Raw genomic sequence first — 21888 nt, forward strand, 5'->3', positions numbered from 1 at the left:
TGCCTATTGATTTTTTCTTCATGAGTGATGTCAATCATAGTGATAGTAGGATGAATGGGAGGCTGACAGTCAAGGACTAAATCAGAATCAGAAAACACAGGGGCATCTGCACCACAGAAGGTAAATTGGAAGGCATCAGTGGCACAGGAAAGCTCGGAGGCACCTGAGTTTGTTTCTCTAGCTGATTAAGTTGAGCCCTACCACCATTTCACAAACTTATGTCCCCAGTAAATCCTAAAGTCATAGAATGTCTGTGGATAATAAATTTGTAATCGTAGTATATGAGTATGAGTTCTGATGTAGCCATGCAGGTAAAAAAAAAATAGCACCCAGTTATCCTATAGAACTTTGCAAATAAATTGAATCATAATAATTTCCTCGTTTTATTCCCTATTTATGACAGAAACAAAAAAGTTGGCTTTGACAGATTCCTACCAGCTCAGAAGTACATGGATGAAGATTGTTGCTGATGTGCCCTGCTAGCATCCATTCTAATTTTGTTTTTCAAATTCACAGAGAGTGAAGAAGTTTATCAAAGGCAGGTGCTGTCAATTTCATGTATCATCTTTGGAATTGTCATCGTGGGCATGTTCTGTGCAGCATTCTACTTCAAAAGCAAGTAAGACCATTTCTCTCAAGTATTTAAAGTTTACTTTTCGAGAAAGCACTTCGTTACTTTAAGCTCTCGGTCTGTGCGCCACACAGAGGGAACCTGTGGAAATGGGCCTAGCAACAATCTGCAAATGACTTAGGACCTTTTTGTAAATTGCGGTAAGTGTGTACAGGCATGTGCATGCGTGTATGTGATGTGTGTGTGCACACATGTGTGCGCGGTTTATCTTTGATGCACATAATGATCATTCCTCTCAGTGATCACGAACATTCTATGTTCTTTGCACTGATTAACCACTTGCCAGTATTAAAGGCTTAATGTCTGCCTGTCACTAAGGGCTAACTCTTCTGAAGAGAGGAGCCACTGCTATGAATCTACACATTATCCACCATTATCTATCTATTTATGAAAAAACAAGGCCGGGCGCGGTGGCTCAAGCCTGTAATCCCAGCACTTTGGGAGGCCGAGACGGGCGGATCACAAGGTCAGGAGATCGAGACCATCCTGGCTAACACGGTGAAACCCCGTCTCTACTAAAAAATTACAAAAAAAATAGCCGGGCGAGGTGGCGGGCGCCTGTAGTCCCAGCTACTCGGGAGGCTGAGGCAGAAGAATGGCGTGAACCTGGGAGGCAGAGCTTGCAGTGAGCTGAGATCCGGCCACTGCACTCCAGCCTGGGTGACAGAGCGAGACTCCGTCTCAAAAAAAAAAAAAAAAAAAAAGAAAAAACAATTCAATTTTTCATACAGATTTTAGACAAATATGGAACATAAATACTAAAAAATATACTTCAGTTTACCAATTGGTATGTATATGTTGAATATGCCCTAAAGTTACATTGCAGAGAAACTAGACCTTCTTCAGATGAAGGTGATTATGTTTGACTAGAAATAGATATAGGCCAGGTGTGGTGGTTCAGCCTGTAATCCCAGCACGTTGAGAGACCGAGGCAGGTGCATCACCTGAGGTCAGGAGTTCGAGACCAGCCTGACCAATATGGTGAAACCGCATCTCTACAAAAAATGCAAAAATTAGTCAGCCATGGTGGTGTGCGACTGTACTCCCAGCTTCTTGGGAGGCTGATACGGGAAAATTGCCTGAACCTAGGAGGCGGAATTTGCAGTGAGCCCAGATCACGCCACTGCACTCCAGCCTGGGGGACAGAGGGAGACTCCATCTCAAAAGAAAAAAAAAAGAAAGTAGATATAAACATATCTCTGTGTGCATGTGTGTGTGTGTGTGTGTGTGTGTATTTTTCCAAACGAACTCTAGTAGAGGTATTTATTAAAATTATATAATCTGCACTTAAAATAAGAAATGCAGATAAAAACATTAGCCCCATGGTTTCTTGAGCCTTAAGAATTTGTCAGATGTTATTCCTGCCGCTTGTCTGAAATTCAAGCCAATGTGTAATTGTTTTTCTGAGTAGACCTATAAGTTTTTACCCATTTGCTCTTCTAATATGGGATTAATTTCCAGGTATAGTTTGTGATACCTGTCTGCATGTTTTCTGTGTTGATTCTCAAAGACAACCGATTATGATTTTTTAAAATAACATAAACTCAAGCCTCAATTCAGAATTAGTAACCATTATTTTTCTCATAAACTATTTCAGAATGTTTTTAGATATTTAGAACTGTTGCCAAAATAGTACAGAGAGTTTCCATATACTTAAACCAAAGTTCCTCTATTATTAATGCCTTACATTTGCATGGTATGTTTGTCAGAATTAATGCAACAGTATTGATATTGTATTACTAACTAAAGTCTGTATTTTCAGATTTCCTTAGTATTTTACCTAAGGTCCTTTTGTTAATGCCAGGGCCCCCATCCTTAGGATATGATATTAGCTGTTAATTCTCCTAGGGAACTCTTGGCTGTGACAGTTGTAACTATCAATTTCGGAGCATTTACTCTTTGCCAGGCACACTGTGCTTTTTATGTATTAGCTTCCAAACACCACAGCAATCAGAGTTGTGGATTATTACTGCATTTTTCAAATAATGCCAGAATCTATTTTAAAATATTTATTTTTCGAAGTCATAAAGAAGAAAATTACAGATAAGTTCTTTAATCTTAGCAGTTCTAGGTTAAATCACATGCTCTAAACCTCTATATCACATTGTTTCACATAGTCCTTTTGCTAGATGGTGGAGCTGCACAGAGTGGGTTAGGAGTTACCCTCTTTTGTATAGCCCATAGCACTTTATGTTCTGTAAGGTTGTCATCTGGCATAACGGTCAGGGTTGTACACTAGTGAGTCATACTTGGATTCAAATCTTAAAGCTGTCATTGTTATATTTGATTAGGCAAATTATACTGTGTCTCTTAGCGTTGGTTCCCTTTGTGATAAAATATGAACAAATATAATATCTACCTTTTAAAATTTTGTTAAGGATTAAATGCAGCCGTGGTCAGGTGCAATGGCCCATGCCTGTAATCCCAGCACTTTGGGAGGATGAGGTGGGAGGATCACTTGAGGTTAGGAGTTTGAGACCAGCCTGGCCAACATGGTGAAATTCCATGTCTGCTAAAATACAAAAATTAGCCAGGCATGGTGGCGGGCACCTATAATCCCAGCTACTCAGGAGACTGAGGCACGAGAATGACTTGAACCTGGGAGGTGGAGGTTTCAGTGAGCCACAATTGCACCGCTGCACTCCAACCTGGGCAACAGAGTAAGATTCAGTATCCGAAAAAAAAAAATGCAATCGCAATATAAAGCGCATAACAAAGTGTTTAAAAGAGTAACTACCCAATGGAAACTTGCTGTTGTTAACACCTATGGTTTTCCACACCAGGACTTGGAGGCTGGGTAGCTATAAAGTTAGCAGCCTCCCTTGGAGCACGAGAGTGGTAATCACACTCAGCAGGGCGGTAATTAGAAGGGTCTCCCTGCTAGAACTTTGTACAAAAAAGAAATTCCATACTTAACAATAACCAAATTACAATGAAGAAGCAGCTAATCACTTATTTTTACAGTATAATGTGTAGTTGTACCACATTTAAATGAAAGACAGGTCATGGTAATTATGAGAGCAAACAGCTGGATTACAAGAGGACTTCCATCTTTGGGGCTGTCAGTGTCTCACTCTGGGCTACAAGTGGGCTTGGAGATCAACATCTCCTCCTGGGGCTCAGTGAGGGGTCAAAGTGTTTAATGAAAACAGTGTTCAACATCAGATTCATTAGGGTAGGCTCAGAGGACTGCACCGAAGCTGGAGAACCAAGCGGGGCATTGTTGTCTTTCTGTCTACCAGCCTGGGACACAGTTTTATTTAAAAAATGAATCAATTAATAACTAAAGGTAAAAATAATAAAGTGATATAAATGGAAGCATTTTCCCGCTGGAATTGGATGAGCTATATGTTCCTCATTAGAGACCTAGGGTGCATTTCTTCTTCTAGTACCATTTTCAGGCTTGGTCTCCCTTTAATTTTCGTTGCTTGAGAGAAATGCCACAACCTTACCAAGCACCTAATTTATATTGCTAAAAGCAATATCAATTTTCATAAAACCCTGGCACAAGTTGTGTGTGTGTGTGTATGTGTATGTGTGTATGTGTGTGAATTCGTGGGTTTCTAATTCCTTTCCCAAAACCTTGGGGAGAACAGAATATCCAGACTCTACCTTGACCTTCCCTTACTTTCACTCATAAAAGAAAGTAGTTTATATGTATATACTTTTTTTACTTCAGCTTAGAAGCCCCAAGTCTTCCAGGATTCTAAGGCCTCTCTATCGTTGATATTCAAATAAATTCACCTGAACCTCAATTTGATATACTGGGATGCACAGTTTCTGCCCAGAGGGAGTTGAGACTTACCCCAAAGCTCTCTTGATCATTTATCTTCTACTTCGGATAATCACTTAGATCTTTCATTTATGATTCTTTTTCCATTCCCTTGTCACCTTTGGCATGGCATGACTTCATCAGAAGGAATATTGCAGCAAATTGTATATCTGAGGAAAGATGGAAGGTAGGTGCCATGATAAGGAATAAGTAAGAAACATCTTGAATTTAGAGGATTTTTTGACGGAGTTAACTGAACCCCTAGTAACTCTAAAAAACAGTTAAAGAAATTCTCTTCACTCCCAATAAGCTCATATATTCCTATATGTAGTTAATGGAACTATTAATTGAGCCTTTCAGGTCTGGCCAATGTGGCTCACTCAACGACTATAAATTATTCAAGGTTTTCTCTTTACTTTCAACTTACATAGTTAAGAATGATGGGGATGAGTATTAGAGTTCTTAGTAGAGCTTGGAAATACAAAACATGATTCAACTCTAAAACTACAACGAAATAGGAGTGGAGATGTTTCAGGAGGCAGAATCTGAGAGAGGTAATATCACAAATGGGAAAAAAAGAGGAGGAATGAAGAAGAAACTGGTGTTATCAGTAAAATGTAGACATGGTTACAACCTGCCCCTGACTATAGGTCATCAACCCCCTGAAATAAGAGATTTTAGATCCCGAGAAAAGCCTCTTAACAGCAGACACTCTGATACAGTGCTACGATCTTCTTCAGATATGGAGAATTTAGTCCCCAGGTTTGCCAGCAAACATCCATGAAGAGTCACCTTTTTCAATCTCATGTTCCATTCTGGGATTGTTTATCTCCAATGATGCATCAATATGAGGCTCTGAAGACCTAGACCTTTTCCCCAGTTTCAGGGGCAAGACCATGCCAGCTTCAGAGCTCCCTGTGGGGTTTGCTGAGGTTTTCTCTGAGACTGCATCACATTCCAACTTCTCCCCAGCCCAATTCTGCTTCCATTTCTTCCCTTTGCTTCCACAGGTGTTGATACCCAGAGCTCTCCCTAAAAAAAGTCCTCTATGCTGTCTTTATCCCAGGGTCTGCCTTCCCAGGAGCCCAATCTGCAACAAGACAAATAATGCCTAACAATGGATTCATGGTGTCTACTATTCTGCAACTTACATCTTATTTCTTTCTAATGCATTGCACCAAAGAAACTTGAAACTCAATGGACTGTAAAGTCTCCACACTGACACTCTTGGGCTGGTAGTGTTCCCATGTACAATGCATGCATCTTGTCTTCCCCAGAGCAATGCCTCTCATGAGAGAGCTAATGGTATTGCAATCAGCTGCTGATTGTTTACTCTGTTCCCATTTGCTGGGGGAAGGAGGAAAGAGCAAAAAGTGTGTGCTTGTGAGACAGGAGGGACGGTAGCTAGGCAGAGGCAGGCTCAGAATGGAAGGACCACTTATCTTGGAATATTACTGAGTCAGGACTTGAGTGAAAAAAGACTAAAGGTAGGCAAATTATAAAAGGATTTAGGAAACACAGTCTGATGTTGGATATTGTATAAAGAAAATTCCTTGACAAGTTTATACTTCCAGGGCTCTGAATTAGATTATTGAAAAAGTCATTAAGTGTTTCTGATTTAATCCCATGAGAGTAATGGAATCCTTGCTGTGCGACGTGCACTCTTAATTTTTCAGGATGATTTACCCGACTAGAACCTCCTGATTTCCCCTTTTTTTGTGTGTGAATGAATCCCTGATAAAATCTTGTGGCTGTAACATGCTCCTTAAAATGCTGATATGATAGATTTATTTTTAACAATAGGCCATAGATTAGCTGTTAGGAAGCAAATAGATTATTACAACAGGATTGAAGCAACTAAGAGTGCTAGAGATAAAAGTATCCCAAATAATTGGAAAGATAAAAAGAAATATCTTAAAAAACAGAGCTGCATCACATTGATATTGTAAATTCAAAATGGGTAATGAAGCTCAAAGCCTCCAAAGCTTGCAGCAAATGCTGGTGAATTGCTTGGGGAGACACAACTAGTGTAATCTTTTATCTTTGGGTCAGTGTTCTAATTCTTCTGCAGCTTCTGTCCACAAGACTGAGCTTGCTTGATGATATTGGGAAAGAGGTGAACACTTTGCTTGTGCCTCCACATGCAGCCACCACAGTGTCCGTGGAAGATAGCTTTTATGAACTTAATTTAAAGAGGACAAAACGGAGGCTCAACAAGTTTAGAAAATTATTAGGGTAGCAAAAGTAGTGGGTGGCAGAGTGGGATTCAAATCCCAGTCCCTATGATACAAGAAACCATGCTGTATAGGGTGCTACCTGACTGGAGAAGTTCATTGCCAAGACTGGCCATATACTCCACTGATGGCTGTATATTTGTCAGAGACCTTGGAGGACAGGCAAAATTCAAGGGTATGATTCTATTGGGAAAGTTGTCAGAATCAAAAGGGAGTCATGTGTGTTAATAACCCTGAAAAAATAGAGCCGGAGAAGGCCATGAAGTGAGCGGTCCAATGGGCAAATGCTTGATTACAAGAACTATCACAAAAGACTCTGCAAAAACCACAGCTTTGCATGAAGACAATTGCAGCCTTAGACACACATGAAAATACTTCTGCAAGGACATTTGCCCAGCAACTGCCTGTCCACCCTTGGACTGGCACCATCCTTTCTATTGATCCTTGTAGCCAGAGATAATGATCTCAAATCACTTGTGTACCTCATGTTTCCTGTCTTCCTAGTAATAAAAGCTAGTTTCCTATATCGTGTGTATTCCCATTGCAACACTTATTTCCACATAAATGGTTTCTTTTACAGAGTCTCCATGTTTGTTATTTAGGTCAACACTGCAAAGAGGTACACGTGTGTGTGTGTGTGTGTGTGTGTGTGGTGTATTTAATGGGTACCAAGTCTATGCTGATAGATGATTTCTGTGAGGCTTCTGGGACAGAGCTGCTGCTAAGGCAGTGGTTTGTCCCATCCTTCTGGTATAGGCACTGAATGACCCAGACAACAGGCATTCCGCATGTGCCCACAGGAGCACTTTACTTGAAGTCGAGAACCCTAGAGCAGTTTCAGCCATTTCACTCAGAAACAGTGGGACCATGAACACATGGCTTGGCAGTTCTGAGTGGTTGCTGAAGAGTGTAAACTATGGAGGCAGGTTGGCTGGACTGAGATCCAATCTCTGCCACTCACTGACTATGTGACTTCAAACAAATAGCTTAACTTCTCTGTGCTTCAGTTCTCATCTACTGAATGGGTATAGCATCATGGCCTCATCACATAGAATTATCATGAAAAATATGTGAAATGATACATGTAAAACACTTAAAACCATGTGTGACACATTATTATATAACTACTAGCTCTTTAAGAGTTAACTATTTTAATATTTGGGCTCTTGGTAACAATAAATGAGCTATTTCTAAATTGTAAAAGAAAGAAAATATACACATTATAGTATATAGTCAAGTCGTGCAATTAAGCCAAACATATTTGAATTGTACAAATATAAATGTAACTCTACAAATATGTCATATGTACCTGCTAAGCCCAAGTCTTAATTGTTTTCCTCTAGTCACTTTCTCATAGTATTTCCAGTTCTTTGCAGCTAAAACTCAGGGTTAGAGATTCCCTGCATCTATGGGGGCCAGGGCAATGCACTAAATGTTTGTCTGCTTTTGGGGTGCCATTGAATGTGAATTCCTAGAGAATATGGATGATATCAGGCTATCGCTAAACTGGAAGTATTTCTTGGTGGGGTTGGAAATGAGAGAAGGGTTCTCTTTGTTAGCTGAGTTTATTTAACTTTAGCAAATAACAAATATAGACATTGGGAGTGAATGAAGCCCTGAAAGTAGGAGTTGAATAAATTCATGCAAATATTTGTACACGTTTATTTATGCCTGCAGGAAACAAGCTAAACAAATCCAAGAGCAGCTGAAAGTGCCACAAAATGGTAAAAGCTACAGTCTCAAAGCATCCAGCACAATGGCAAAGTCAGAGAACTTGGTGAAGAGCCATGTCCAGCTGCAAAATGTAAGTGACATATCTACACACCTCCTCCTGCAGCCTACCTAAGTGTTTCCAGTCTAGAGGTGTTGGGAGCTTGGGATCAGATTTGTATATATTTTTCAGAGCTTTATAGGGTTTTGCTTAAATCATCTTACAATTCTGGGCTGGGAGGTATGCACACATGCATGTATATATGCATCAGATAAAAGACAAGTTAAATTTCAGCTCTTGATTACAATCTGTAATATAAACTAATCTCTGGTAAAAATAAGAGCTTCAGTTGTTTGTCCTGTGAACACTTGTGGAATCCTTAGTTTGTGCCAGAAGTTGTATGTGACACCAAGGATACAATGTCCCTTGCCATAAGGGAAGTTCTGTGTAGGAAGAAACACAAAAAACCCCAGAATCAGCAGAAGTGAGTTCTGAGATAGTTGTTGTTGCAGCAGAGGTTGGACAAACGGAAGCCAGTGCGAGGTGGATTGGGGTAGACTCAGGGTCTGCCTCACAACAGAGTCAGGCTCGGACTCAGTTTGGAAGGACATGAAAAGTTCTATAGAGAGTCAAAGGGCTAAGAGCTAGACACCAGAACATACAGGAAGAATAAAGCCATGGAATCCCAAAAATGCATGTTATGTTTAGAGAACTCTGAGTTAAGGGTGTGAGAAGAATCAAAGATGAGAAGTAGAGTTTCAGAATCAATCCTTCTAATTCCAGGCCTTACAGAGATATCAGAACTTGAAGTTAAATGCAAACTCTTTGCCTCTTACACTTTTTGTAAGGTAGTTTTAATCATTACTGAGCTATATTGCGAAACACTAAATTAAAGACAAGAGAATACTGTGTAATACATAGAGATATATTTTTCTTAGGGTAGCAATTCTTTGACTCCACACAGCATCGCACTTTCAGAATCTGAGGCATAAAACGAAAGAACAAAGGCCACTGCATAAACCTAGCATTTGAGTATAATAGGCAATCATCCAGGACACATTCACACCCCTCCAAATGCTTAAATCAATGAAAATTTATACATCACTGGTGATTCTAAGAAATCATTACCCAAAAAGTCACTATTATGATGTCCATAACAGATGTACTCAAATGGTTTAACGCGGAATTCATAAATCAGAATCTCTTCCCAGCCAAGTTTTGTTAAACTTTTATTCATGGCAGTGTGCAGGCACTGTTCATTTCAGAAACACAGCAAATGCTTTCGCTCTTGATTTCTAATGGGTATAATCCCACCACTGTAAAACAACCACAGTGATGGAGGGTTTCATTCCTTAGCAACTGGTTATGTCGAAGCTAAACAAAGCCAGACACCAGTTAAAGTGATGAAGATAGATTCTAATCAGCAATATATTAGTGGAATAGTGGAATAGTTGAACTGAACTTCAATTTGTACAGAAGTGGCTGGGCATTTTTTTTTTTTTTTTCTTTTTTGAGACGGAGTCTTGCTCAGTCGTCCAGGCTGGAGTGCAGTGGCCGGATCTCAGCTCACTGCAAGCTCCGCCTTCCGGGTTTGTGCCATTCTCCTGCCTCAGCCTCCGGAGTAGCTGGGACTACAGGTGCCCGCCACCACGCCCAGCTAATTTTTTTTGTATTTTCAGTAGAGACGGGGTTTCACCAAGTTAGCCAGGACGGTCTCGATCTCCTGACCTTGTGATCTGCCCGTCTCGGCCTCCCAAAGTGCTGGGATTACAGGCATGAGCCACTGTGCCCAGCCTTTTTTTTTTTTTGAGAAGTAAAGAAGTGAAATTATATTTGTTTGTAGATGACATGATCTTCTGTGTAGAAAATCCAAAGAGTCAACCAAAATACTGCTGGAATTAATAAACACATTCAGTGGATTTGCAGAATACAATATCAGCACCAAAAATTAGTTGAATTTCCATACATTAACAATAAACAATTTTAAAAGAAAATTAAGAAAACACTTCCATTTGCTAGAGAATTTAAGTGAGAAATGCTTAGGTATAAACGTAAAAAGGTGAGAAGTTTGTACTTTGAAATCTACAAACTTTGATCAAAATGACTAAAAACATATATAAATAGAGATACAACCCATATTGATGGATTGGAAAAATTAATATTGTTAAATGATTATTGTCTTGTTTTTCTAAGACCACCAGAGCGAACACAAAAGAACCAGCAAGTAGGCAAAGGTCAGGCGCAAAACTGCAAGTTTATTTTAGTAACCCAAGGTGTGGAGAAGAAGTCTGTCGGCCTCCAGCAAAGAAGGCCGGCAGAGTTCCCCTCCCCCAAGCTCTCAGACGGAGTTCCGACAGTTCCGACAGCAATGAGAAACTGGGAAGTCCGCGTGGCTCGATGGCGGAGAGCAGCTTTTCTAGGAGTGGGAGGGCAATAGGTGGGGCATGGGCGTGTCAGGGGTGTTCCACAGGTGCGAACAGGTAAATCTTGGTCTCTTCAGATTGACGTCACCTGGCGCATGCCCAGTTGGTCTGCACCCTCCCTGGGCGCCGGCTGCATTTTCGTGCGCGCGGGAAAAGTTGGGAGGGGGGGATGAAGAACCCGGATGTGCACCATCTTGCCTCCGTTTGTCCAAACAGTCCAACCTTTTATTGATAATAGTGATAAAGGGGTGCCGTGGTCTGTCTGGCTACTTCCTGCTGTTAAGGGGCATTGTTAAAGTCGGAGCCTATGGTTGGTATTTGGACGCACGGATGAAAAATAAAATAAGGCACAGTATTAGTATAGGAATGAGAAATGGAAGCATTTGTTGGAATATGGGCAAAACCCAGAAGGAAGGTCCCAGCAAGGTTGAGGTATTAAGGTTCTGTATTTCAGCTTGTATTTTATTGAGGGTTTGAATGTTAGCGTCTGCTAGGCTTGACTCGCTAACATAATAGCAGCACTCTTCTCCAGGGAAGAGACAAGTGCCTCCTTTTTCAGCTGTAAGCAAGTCCAGAGCTCGCCTATTTTGGGCAGCTACTTGGGCTATTGAGGTAGTTCGGCGCTGCAGGGAGGCCAGTCCTTCAGCTGATTCCAATAACTAGAGGGAGGAAAACAGCCCGTTTTTGACGAAAGTGGTGTAGTAGCATAGAAAGTTGTTGGAAAAGCTCTGCTACTTCTGCCTGGCTGTATAAAGTTAGACTGGGGACCAAGGACACGGGGACATAGAGGGATCAGTTAATGGCTGTATGGTTAAGAGTTTTAGAGAGCGACCAGTTGTGTTGAGGGCCATGGGCAGGGGGGCTGCCACTAGGTGGGGGCCTTCTAAAGCCTCACAGAGGAAACGGTGGGAGAGATTGGTTATATTCACAGTGTAGGTTAAGTTTGGCCTTTGGCGGATAAGTGTGAGCCATGAGAAGGGGCCTCTATTGTGCGGAGAGAAGTTTGACAGCCTTAAGGAAGACAACTGGCAGACCTATGTACTACTGAGTGTGTTCGGCTGTCTTGTGGCCAATTTTCAGTGATTAAAAAAATAACTGCCATACAGTAGGCAGACTAGCAAAGGTCTGAGTGTATGAGTGAGACAGCAATATAAATGTAAACTGAGACTACATTTTCAGTGTAGTTGCAGTGTCCCTTGTCACTGAAGATGTTCGATGAAAGTTAGAAGACGGGAGAACCACTGCTCTGGACTATTGTCTGGAGGTAGATATGGATCTGGGGCTATGTATTGAAAGTCTGATAGGTTTCTGTAGAGGATGTTGAGAAAGCGAGCTAGGTGCCAGGGGTCGGGGAGCATGAGATAGTCAAGGAAGCTTTGTAAGTTTGAGGCGAGTGGGGGAAAGTTGAACTGATGTCCACTGATTATTCTCGGTGGGGGCCCTTTTTAGCTGGGAAATATGAATCCAATGCGTGTGTCCTAGGAGTTTTGCTGCTGTATGTGTAGACAGGAGGACAATGTATGGACCTTTCCACCTGGGCTGTAAGTCTTTGGCTTGGATATCTTTTATGTATACTTGGTCTCCGGGACTGAGGGAGAGATGTGGGTTGTAGGCGTCTGTTGGAGGAGGGTGTGCTAACTCAGCGTGCTGTCTTAGGAGTTGTCTGAGAAGAGTGAGATATGGGAGGTAGTTCACCAAAGGGGCTGGCAGGGAAGGTATTTGCTGGAGGGTTAGGGGCCGTCCGTAGACTAATTTGAACGGACTGAGGCCTGTTGGGCTTCGAGGTGCTGCCCGCAGCCGGGTCAGGGCTAAGGGAAGGAGGGTTACCCACGACTGCTGGGTTTCGATTGAGAGTTTGGTGAGCTGTTGTTTGATGAGTCCGTTAGCCTTTTCTACCTTACCAGAAGACTGAGGCCTATAAGGGATGTGGAGTTTCCAGGTGATGTGTAGGAGGGCTGCCACCTGTTGGACTACCTTAGAGATGAATGCTGGACCACTGTCGGATTGAAGAGTGACTGGGAGGCCAAACCTAGGAATAATATGTTCAGTGAGTATAGAGGCAACAATGTTAGCGGTTTCTCCTGTGGTAGGATAGGCCTCTATCCACCCTGAAAAAGTGTCCACAAGGGTTAAGAGGTATTTGAATTTTTTATGTTTTGGCATATGTGTGAAATCAATTTGCCAATCTTCACCTGGTTGGTGTCCTCTGAGTTGGTGGCTGGGATGGGGATTACGCAATGCGCCTTGAGGATTTGCCTTTAGGCAGGTAGAGCACTGCTGGATGATTGTAAGTAAGTGTTTTTGTAGTGTTGGACAGTGGAGGAGGGGATTTAGAAAATTGTATAAGGCTTTGGGTCCTATATGTAAAGAATTATGTATGTCTGTTAGAATGGTATGGAGTTGTGTTTCAGGAATAACTAGTTTGTTATCAATATATATCCAGTCACCTGTAGTTAGTTTGGCTGTTGGATTTTGTAATAGCTTAGCCTTTTCTTCCTGAGTGTAGTTAGGGGCATATTGGGGGGAGAGAAAACAGACAGAAGGAGGCTTAGGGGTGGAAAATCTGGCGGCTGACTTGGCAGTGACGTCAGCGAAATTGTTGCCAGCTGCTACCGGGTCAGATGAAGTTTGGTGCCCTTTACAATGTATAATGGCTACCTTGGAAGGTGCCGACAGTGCATCTAGTAGTTTGAGTATTTGGTTTTTGTTAATAATAGGGGTACCGCCGGTGGTTAAAAACCCTCTCTCTCTCCAGATGACTGAATGGGTGTGTGCGATTAGAAAAGCATATTTAGAATCTGTGTATATGTTTACTGTTTTTCCTTTTGATAGTAGGAGTGCCTTGGTCAGTGCAGTGAGTTCTGCCTGCTGTGATGTGGTCCCTTGTGGTAGGGGTTTTGCCTCTAAAACTGCGGAGGAGGTAACTACTGCATATCCTGCCTGTCTGTTTCCTTGGGGGTTGATAAAGGAGCTGCCATCCACAAATAAGGTTAGTTGTGCATTCTGAAGGGGCTGGTCATGCAAGTGTAGGTGGCTGGGGGGTTGAGCCTCCAGGACCTCAGGACAAGAATGTTTAGTATGGGGTGGTTTAAGAGAGTCTGGCAGTAAAGTGGCTGGATTTAGAGAGGAGCAAACTTCTAAAGTAACAGTGGGGTCTTCTATGAATACGAGATGGAAAAGTTGGAGCCGGGATGGAGTTAAGTGGCTAATACTTTTATGAGAGATGAGATCCTGAAGACGGTGTGTGGAGAGGACCGTTAGATTACTGCCTCTAATGAGCTTTTTTGCTTCCTGGGTCAGGCAGGCTGCCTCTGCTAACGCACGCAGACAGGGTTGCCAGCCTTGTACAGTTGGGTCTAGCTGTTTGGATAGATAGGCCACAGGACGGTGGGTGTTACCGACAGGCTGGGCTAAGAGACCAACTGCCACTTTCTGCCTTTCATCTGTAAAGAGTTGGAAGGGATGCTGGAAATCAGGCAGTGAGAGAGTGGGTTGTGAGAGAAGGCAAGCTTTTAAGCGGGTGAAATGAGTCGAGATTAATTTGGGGTTGGACAAAGGCCCATGTGGGGTTTCTTTAACTGCGGCATATAAAGGTTTGGCTAGGATTCCAAAATTGGGGATCCAATGTCTGAAGAAACCTATTAGACCTAGGAAAGATTGAATTTCTTTTGCATCTTGAGGGGGAAGAAGGTTACGTATTAGGGCCATGCGGTCGGTAGTTAGTGACCAGGTTGTTGGGGTGATTTCAATTCCCAAGTATATGACGGTTTGGCAAGAAATTTGGGCCTTGTGTTTAGATACTCTATAACCTAATGAGCCTAAATGGTTGAGGAGAGTTGCAGTGTCTAGAAGAGAGTCTTGTTTGGTAGGGCTACAGATTAGGAGATCATCTACATACTGCAGAACTTTGCTATTAGTGAGAGGGCAGGAGGCAAGGTCTTTCGCTAAGGCCTGACCAAAGAAATGGGGGCTGTCCCGGAACCCTTGTGGGAGGACTGTCCACGTCAGTTGAGTGGAGGTATGTGTGTCTGGGTCCTCCCATGTGAAGGCAAACAGGAACTGGCTGTCTGTGTGTAGGGGTATGGTAAAGAAGGCATCCTTAAGGTCTAGCACAGTAAAATAAGTAGAATTGGTAGGGATATGGGACAGAAGGGTGTAAGGGTTGGGAACTACAGGGTGCGTGGGACGGGTGGCTTCATTGACTAGCCGAAGATCCTGTACTAACCTATACGTTCCATCTGCCTTTTTAACTGGAAGTATTGGAGTGTTACAAGGGGAATGTGTGCGGACAAGGATATGTTGGCTAAGTAGTCGCGTGATAATTGGCTTTAAACCTTGTAGATGTGTCGGAGAGAGAGAGAATTGGGGGCGGTTTGGGAAACGAGTAGGATCTTTGAGCTTGACAAGAACTGGTGGGTGGTGGGCAGCTATGACCGGGGTGGAAGTGTCCCACACTTGAGGGTGTACAGAAACAGGGAAGATGGGGGGTGGGGGCGACATAGGAGGAGCATGTGCGCCTGCACAAAGCATGAGCAACAGGTCCTGAGAGGGTTGAAGGGGAGTGGATGGGTTGGTGGGGATGTGTATGGAGGCCTTTAAGGTGCTCAGGATGTCTCGGCCTAGTAAGGGGGTAGGGCATGAGGGTATAATGAGGAACGAGTGCGCAAAATAGTTGTTGGCCAGGCAGCAATTAAGGAGTGGAGTTTTTCGTGGAGTGGATGGCTTTCCGTCTACACCTACTACAGAGATATTGGATGGAAGGCTAGGTCCAGAGAAGGACGGCAAAACAGAATAGGTAGCCCCGCTATCTATTAAAAAATTAATTGTCTTACCCGCTACCAGGAGAGTTACCCGTGGCTTGGCGAGGGTGATGGGGGTCCCCGAGTCTCTGCACCTTCCGTTGTCGTCATCGTCCAGATGTAGGAGCTGGAAGGAGCTCCCAGGATCCTGGGAAAGGGGGTCACGTAGAGGTGCGGCACCTGTTCTCAGGGTGGGGCAATCCGACTTCCAGTGTCCTTTCTGCTGGCAAGCAGGGCACGGGGTTGCTGGTGGATGAGGGTTAGGACATTCACTGGCCCAATGTCCTGATGCCTTGCACTTATAGCAAGGCTGTGTTGGGACTCGGGGACCCTGCGGACACCTGTTGGCATAGTGTCCTGCCTTGCCACACTTATAGCAGGCTCCTTTCGTGGCCTTGGAGTCTGTGGGGTATGTGCTCTCTGGTCTGGGGTTACGACTGGGCTGTAAAGCCGCTGCTAGGAGCTGGGACTTCTGTTTAAGGCGTGCCTGTCGCACTGCCTCAGCCGTCTCCTCTCTGGAGTTATAGACCTTAAAGGCTAATTTAACTAGGTCTTGTATTGGTGCCTGAGGACCATCCTCTACCTTTTGAAGTTTTTTACGAATGTCAGGAGCTGATTGAGAAATGAAATAAGACGCCAAAATGGTGGCCCCTGTGGGGGAGGCCGGATCTAACCGGGTATACTGGGTTAGAACCTCAGTCAGCCTATTTAAGAATGCGGCTGGATTTTCTTCTGGATTTTGAATAATTTCTTTTAATTTGTTAAAATTTACAGTTTTGTTTGAGGCTGCTTGCATACCAGCCAACAAACACTGGACCATTAGGTCTCGCCTACGGCGCCCAGGCTGGTTTGCTTGGTAGTTCCAGTCTGGGTCTGCCGAGGGGACTGCTTGCTCCCCTAGTGGGATGGCGGCGTCAGTTAAATGTAGTTGGTTGGCATGCTGCCTGGCGGCCGCTAGGATGCGCTCTTGCTCCTCCGGGTTTAGGGTGGAGGTTAGGATAACCTGGAGGTCATGCCAAGTTAAGTCATAGGCCTGACAAAGGTGTCTAAATTCCTTTATGTAGATGGTGGGATTAGCTGAGAAATCACCTAAACGCTTCTCAATTTTGGAAAGATCGGCCAATGAAAAAGGGACATGTACTCTGACTACCCCCTCCACTGTAGGAGGGTGTGGGGCAGGAGTGGGGACATCAGCAGGGCACTTAGAGCGGGTGTGTGCAGAGACAGGAGACTCAAGACAGCCAGTTGGGGGCCCCGAAGGAGGCATGGGACTGAGTGGATTACTAGTAGGTAAGGAAGAGGAAGGAGGATTCCGGACGGAGGGAGGAGGAGGAGGAGTATAGGGCGGAAGTGAGGGAAAACCTAGATCCTCCGGCTGAACAGAAAGAAATGAAGACTCCTCTTTTTTGGGTTCCTGTGAGCCGGCGTCCTTGGCTAGCATAACTTGGGCCGAAGAGCACCGGCTATATAGGTCGGGACGAGAGCGTAAGGCCCAAAAGCCTTGTATGTAAGTAATTTCAGACCACTTGCCTAGCCGCTGGCAGAAATTGCTGAGGTCGGTCAGAACATTGCGGTCTAGGGTGCCCTCTGGTGGCCACTGAGACTGATTGTCTAGTTTGTATCGCGGCCACGCCACAGTGGAAAGGAAAATTAACCGCTTCCTCCTAAGGACTTGTTCAAGCTGTAAGGTTTCTAAATTGGCTAGGAGGCACCCTAAGGGGGTGCTCTTTGGAAATTTGGACTGGGGGTTTCCCATTTGTTTCCTCTTTACCGACACACAATGGACACAATGGAAATGGAAGTGGATCTCTGCCTGGCTTCAAAGCGTCCTTTGGAACCAGCAGAGACAGACTGGAGGCTCTTGAAGCCAAAGTGGAGAGTACCTTCAGGCGGACGTCTCCGTCCTGCAAGGGTCTCCGAAGCCACGTGGTGGCTTCCAAGCCACTTGGTGGCTCAAAATGGACCTCGGACCTGCGCAGGATTTTGGCCGAGGGTGGTAAAGAGGAGACAAGGGCACTTACCCCAGAGAGGCCGTGAGAGTGAGCGAAGCGGGTCTCAGGTCCTGGTCCGTCCGCGGCATGGAACGAGGAGGAGGAGGCTTCCCGGACCCTGGGGGCCCTGATGAGGGGTCTCCTCCCGGGTTTCGGCACCACCTGTCTTGTTTTTCTAAGACCACCAGAGCGAACACAAAAGAACCAGCAAGTAGGCAAAGGTCAGGCGCAAAACTGCAAGTTTATTTTAGTAACCCAAGGTGTGGAGAAGAAGTCTGTCGGCCTCCGGCAAAGAAGGCCGGCAGAGTTCCCCTCCCCCAAGCTCTCGGACGGAGTTCCGACAGTTCCGACAGCAATGAGAAACTGGGAAGTCCGCGTGGCTCAATGGCGGAGACAGCTTTTCTAGGAGTGGGAGGGCAATAGGTGGGGCATGGGCGTGTCAGGGGCGTTCCGCAGGTGCGACCAGGTAAATCTTGGTCTCTTCAGATTGACGTCACCTGGCGCATGCCCAGTTGGTCTGCACCCTCCCTGGGCGCCGGCTGCATTTTCGCACGCACGGGAAAAGTTGGAAGTTGGGAGTGGGGGATGAAGAACCCGGATGTGCACCATCTTGCCTCCACACGGGAAAAGTTGGGAGGGGGGGATGAAGAACCCGGATGTGCACCATCTTGCCTCCGTTCGTCCAAACAATTATTTAACCCAATGTGGTTTAAATTCAACACAACACCCATAAAAATCCCTATCAGTTTTTGTTAAAGAAACAAATTAGGCCGGGCGCGGTGGCTCAAGCCTGTAATCCCAGCACTTTGGGAGGCCGAGACGGGCGGATCACGAGGTCAGGAGATCGAGACCATCCTGGCTAACATGGTGAAACCCCGTCTCTACTAAAAATACAAAAACTAGCCGGGCGAGGTGGCGGGCGCCTGTAGTCCCAGCTACTCCGGAGGCTGAGGCAGGAGAATGGCATAAACCCAGGAGGCAGAGCTTGCAGTGAGCTGAGATCCGGCCACTGCACTCCAGTCCTGGCGACAGAGCGAGACTCCGCCTCAAAAAAAAAAAAAAAAAAAAAAAGAAACAAATTAATATAAATGCATTGTCTCATGTAGTCCTAACAACAACTAATTTATACCCACAAATGTGCGGAAAATAGAATTGAGGTTTGGAGCTTGAGAAAGTTATGTCTGTCAGACAGCTAGTAAGTAGCTGAAAGACAAACCAACATCCTTATAACTCAGTGGTTCTCAACAGAAGGCAATTTGCCCACCATCCCTTAACATTTGGCAAAGTCTGAAAACCCTTTGGCTATTACACGCTGGGAGAAGAATGCTACAGGCATCTAGTGGGTAGCGGTCATTGGCGCTAATGAACATCCTTCAATGCACAATAACTTCCCTCAACAAAAGATTATCCTTCCCAAAATGTCAAAAGTGGTAACGAAGTTCACAGTCCATGCTCAAGTTTCAAATGGGACCATTGGGAAATTCTGAACACCAAGTTCCATCACCAAGCTTCCCACTGCAGGCGTTTATGTCCACTACACAGAGGGTGACAGGTTATTCAGGTGTATTTCATCCTTGGAGGAGAAAATTTTCTACTTGTTTACCATATCAGACAAATCTGTCTTTGTTTTATCTTGAAGCTCATGTTAACTACTTGAAATTCTTTGCAAATTGCAGTGTTTAACAAATGAATTGTCTGGCTCTGGCATTCCCTTAAGTTCATTAAACATTCATGGAAATGGGTTTCACTTTATAGTCATGTAACAAGATGCAAAACACCTTGTCAAGTGAAGCAACAGGATACTCTGGAAACACTTGACTCCGACGCTGCAGAACTGGAGGAGATCACCCTCCCTGAGAAGCATCTAGTCCCTACCATTGTTTTAAAAAAGCAAATAAAGCATCTGTGAGTAAAGATGAACTCACCTCCTTTGCTGTGTCTCAAGGAAGAAAGAGCTAAGGATAGAATTATAACCTCTAGAACCTTCAAGACAAAGAAGTGAAACTTCTCAGCCTGGTTTAGGAATCAGAAAATAAAGTCATCAAAAGAGAAAATCCGTTCTTCTCTCTTGAAATCAAGAGAAAACATTCACAATTGAAAAATGAAAGAAGAAAATTATACACCCTTCACACTTTTTTTTTTTTAATCAGTAACCATTTTAAGAAAGATAGGTTTATGGGGGAGGTAACATTAAATGAGAAAGAACTGGAAGATAATACTTGCATGCTAAAGAGGAATAATAAGAATTTAATGCCTAGGCCAGGCGCAGTGACTCACGACTGTAATCCCAGAACTTTGGGAGGCCAAAGCGGGTGGATCACCTGAGGTCGAGAGTTCAAGACCACCCTGACCAACATGGTGAAACCCCATCTCTACTAAAAATACAGAAATTAGCCAGGCATGGTGGTGGGTGCCTGTAATTCCAGCTACTAGGGAGGTTGAGGCGGGAGAATTGCTTGAACCCAGGAGGCAGAGGTTGCAGTGAGTCGAGACCATGCCACTGCACTCCAGCCTGGGTAACAGTGAGACTCAGTTTCCAGAAAAAAAAAGAAGAGTTTAGTGCTTAACAGAACCTTAAAAATCGGTGAAAAGGCCCTTATTTATCCAGTAATGTTTGTTGAACTCTGGTAAAGCCCACACTTCTCTGTGTTGGGTACTGCAGGGATAGCTTAGAATACAAACGGAAGTGATTCCTCACCTCAGGATGCTCAAAGGTTAGTGGAGAGAAAAATGTGCAAGCATATAGTATCTTTATTATATAGATACATTAAATCAAAGTACCATCAGATAATGGAAAACGACTTCTGAATTTGACTAGGGGAATCTCAAATCTACCTAAAAGAGGTCACATGTGAATTGAGTTGTTGGCCTAAAGGAAAACAAACAAAGAAAACAAAAACTGAGGCAAACTTAATATAAGTAGAGCATCTATTTTGGCCAGTTTTGAGGGCTGCAACCTGAGAGCATAGACTTAAGGTACCTTAAATACATGCTCCCATCAGAAGCAGTTACAAGTGGGTTTTTATAGGAAATGAAGAGGCAGTTCCCAAATTGTTTATCAAGAATTTGCATTAAAATAGCATAAGCTATTCATTGGCTATCCATGGTTCTTTTCATCACAAATTCCAATAACATGGAAATAAGTGATGAGGCAGTTAGGAACAAAATGTCTTTAAACAATCACCCCTGGGTTTGATGGGAGTAAGTGACTACAATCCCACACTCTGTCTCTCTGGGTCTGATAAATTTTGCATACCTCATGTAGCTCACACTGCTCTGAGCTATTTTTCTTAGAGTTTTGAGAGTGAATTGAAAATCATGGAATTAGGCCGGGCGCGGTGGCTCAAGCCTGTAATCCCAGCACTTTGGGAGGTTGAGACGGGTGGATCACGAGGTCAGGAGATCGAGACCATCCTGGCTAACACGGTGAAACCCCGTCTCTACTAAAAATACAAAAACTAGCCGGGCGAGGTGGCGGGCACCTGTAGTCCCAGCTACTCGGGAGGCTGAGGCAGGAGAATGGCGTAAACCCGGGAGTCGGAGCTTGCAGTGAGCTGAGATCTGGCCACTGCACTCCAGCCCCGGCGACAGAGCAAGACTCCGTCTCAAAAAAAAAAAAAAGGAAAAGAAAATCATGGAATTGTTTGCAGGGACTAGGTCAGAAGAGGTAATTTTGTTGTAACATTAATTGAAGTTATTTTTAAATAACTTAAAAAATTACTTCTGATTTCTTGTTTTAAATATCAAATTATAACTTATTGATTGAATATAGATTCATGCATTCATTTGTCTATTTAAATGTAGACTAAATACCTACTAAGTACCAGACAATACCTATTAAGGAACAGGCATGTGATGAGGACCAAACATGAGAAAGCCACTTCTTTCCAGAAGTTTACTGATTACTGCGAGTGAGCGATATAAATCAAATAATCTCACAAATGTGGGCTCTCATCTATGCCAAGGCCTACAGGAAATAGAGAACGGTGCTATCAGAGCTTATAGTAGGCAGGTTGGGGAATTAATATCAACAAGAATAGCTCAGAGCTCTCTAAAAAGGTACAGTAGCACATGAAGAATCCCCCTGGTGAAGTGGTAACTTGCTGGGGAGGAGGTGGGAAGGGGTATTGTGCTGGGCCTAGTGTCTAGAGAGAGTCTCTTGTCATATTATTTTGCTTTAAAGGAAATGTGTGGAGATTGCGATTGTTAAAGTTCTTGCTGCTGTAGTGTCCATGCAAAAATTCTCAACAGCGGTCAAGTTGTTTTTAATTACCTGCATTAGAAATCCCAATGAAATCACTCTCAAAAACATATTGTAACTATCAAT

At 43.8% G+C, this 21888-nt stretch overlaps 1 protein-coding gene across 9 annotated transcripts in view; it reads left to right on the top strand.

Moving 5' to 3' along the window:
- NRG3 (neuregulin 3) overlaps positions 1-21888 on the top strand; it is a 1116221-nt gene that overhangs the window by 1071066 nt on the left and 23267 nt on the right. For all 9 annotated transcript variants that reach the window (XM_031936195.1, XM_026455768.2, XM_026455769.2 and 6 more), the window contains 2 exons: positions 517-619; positions 8315-8441. In XM_031936195.1, coding sequence (XP_031792055.1) covers positions 517-619; positions 8315-8441 — 230 coding nt within the window. The remainder of the gene's footprint in view (positions 1-516; positions 620-8314; positions 8442-21888) is intronic.

The sequence above is a fragment of the Piliocolobus tephrosceles genome, chromosome 9, assembly GCF_002776525.5.
Source record: "Piliocolobus tephrosceles isolate RC106 chromosome 9, ASM277652v3, whole genome shotgun sequence".
In the NCBI taxonomy this organism is placed as follows: Eukaryota; Metazoa; Chordata; class Mammalia; order Primates; family Cercopithecidae; genus Piliocolobus; species Piliocolobus tephrosceles.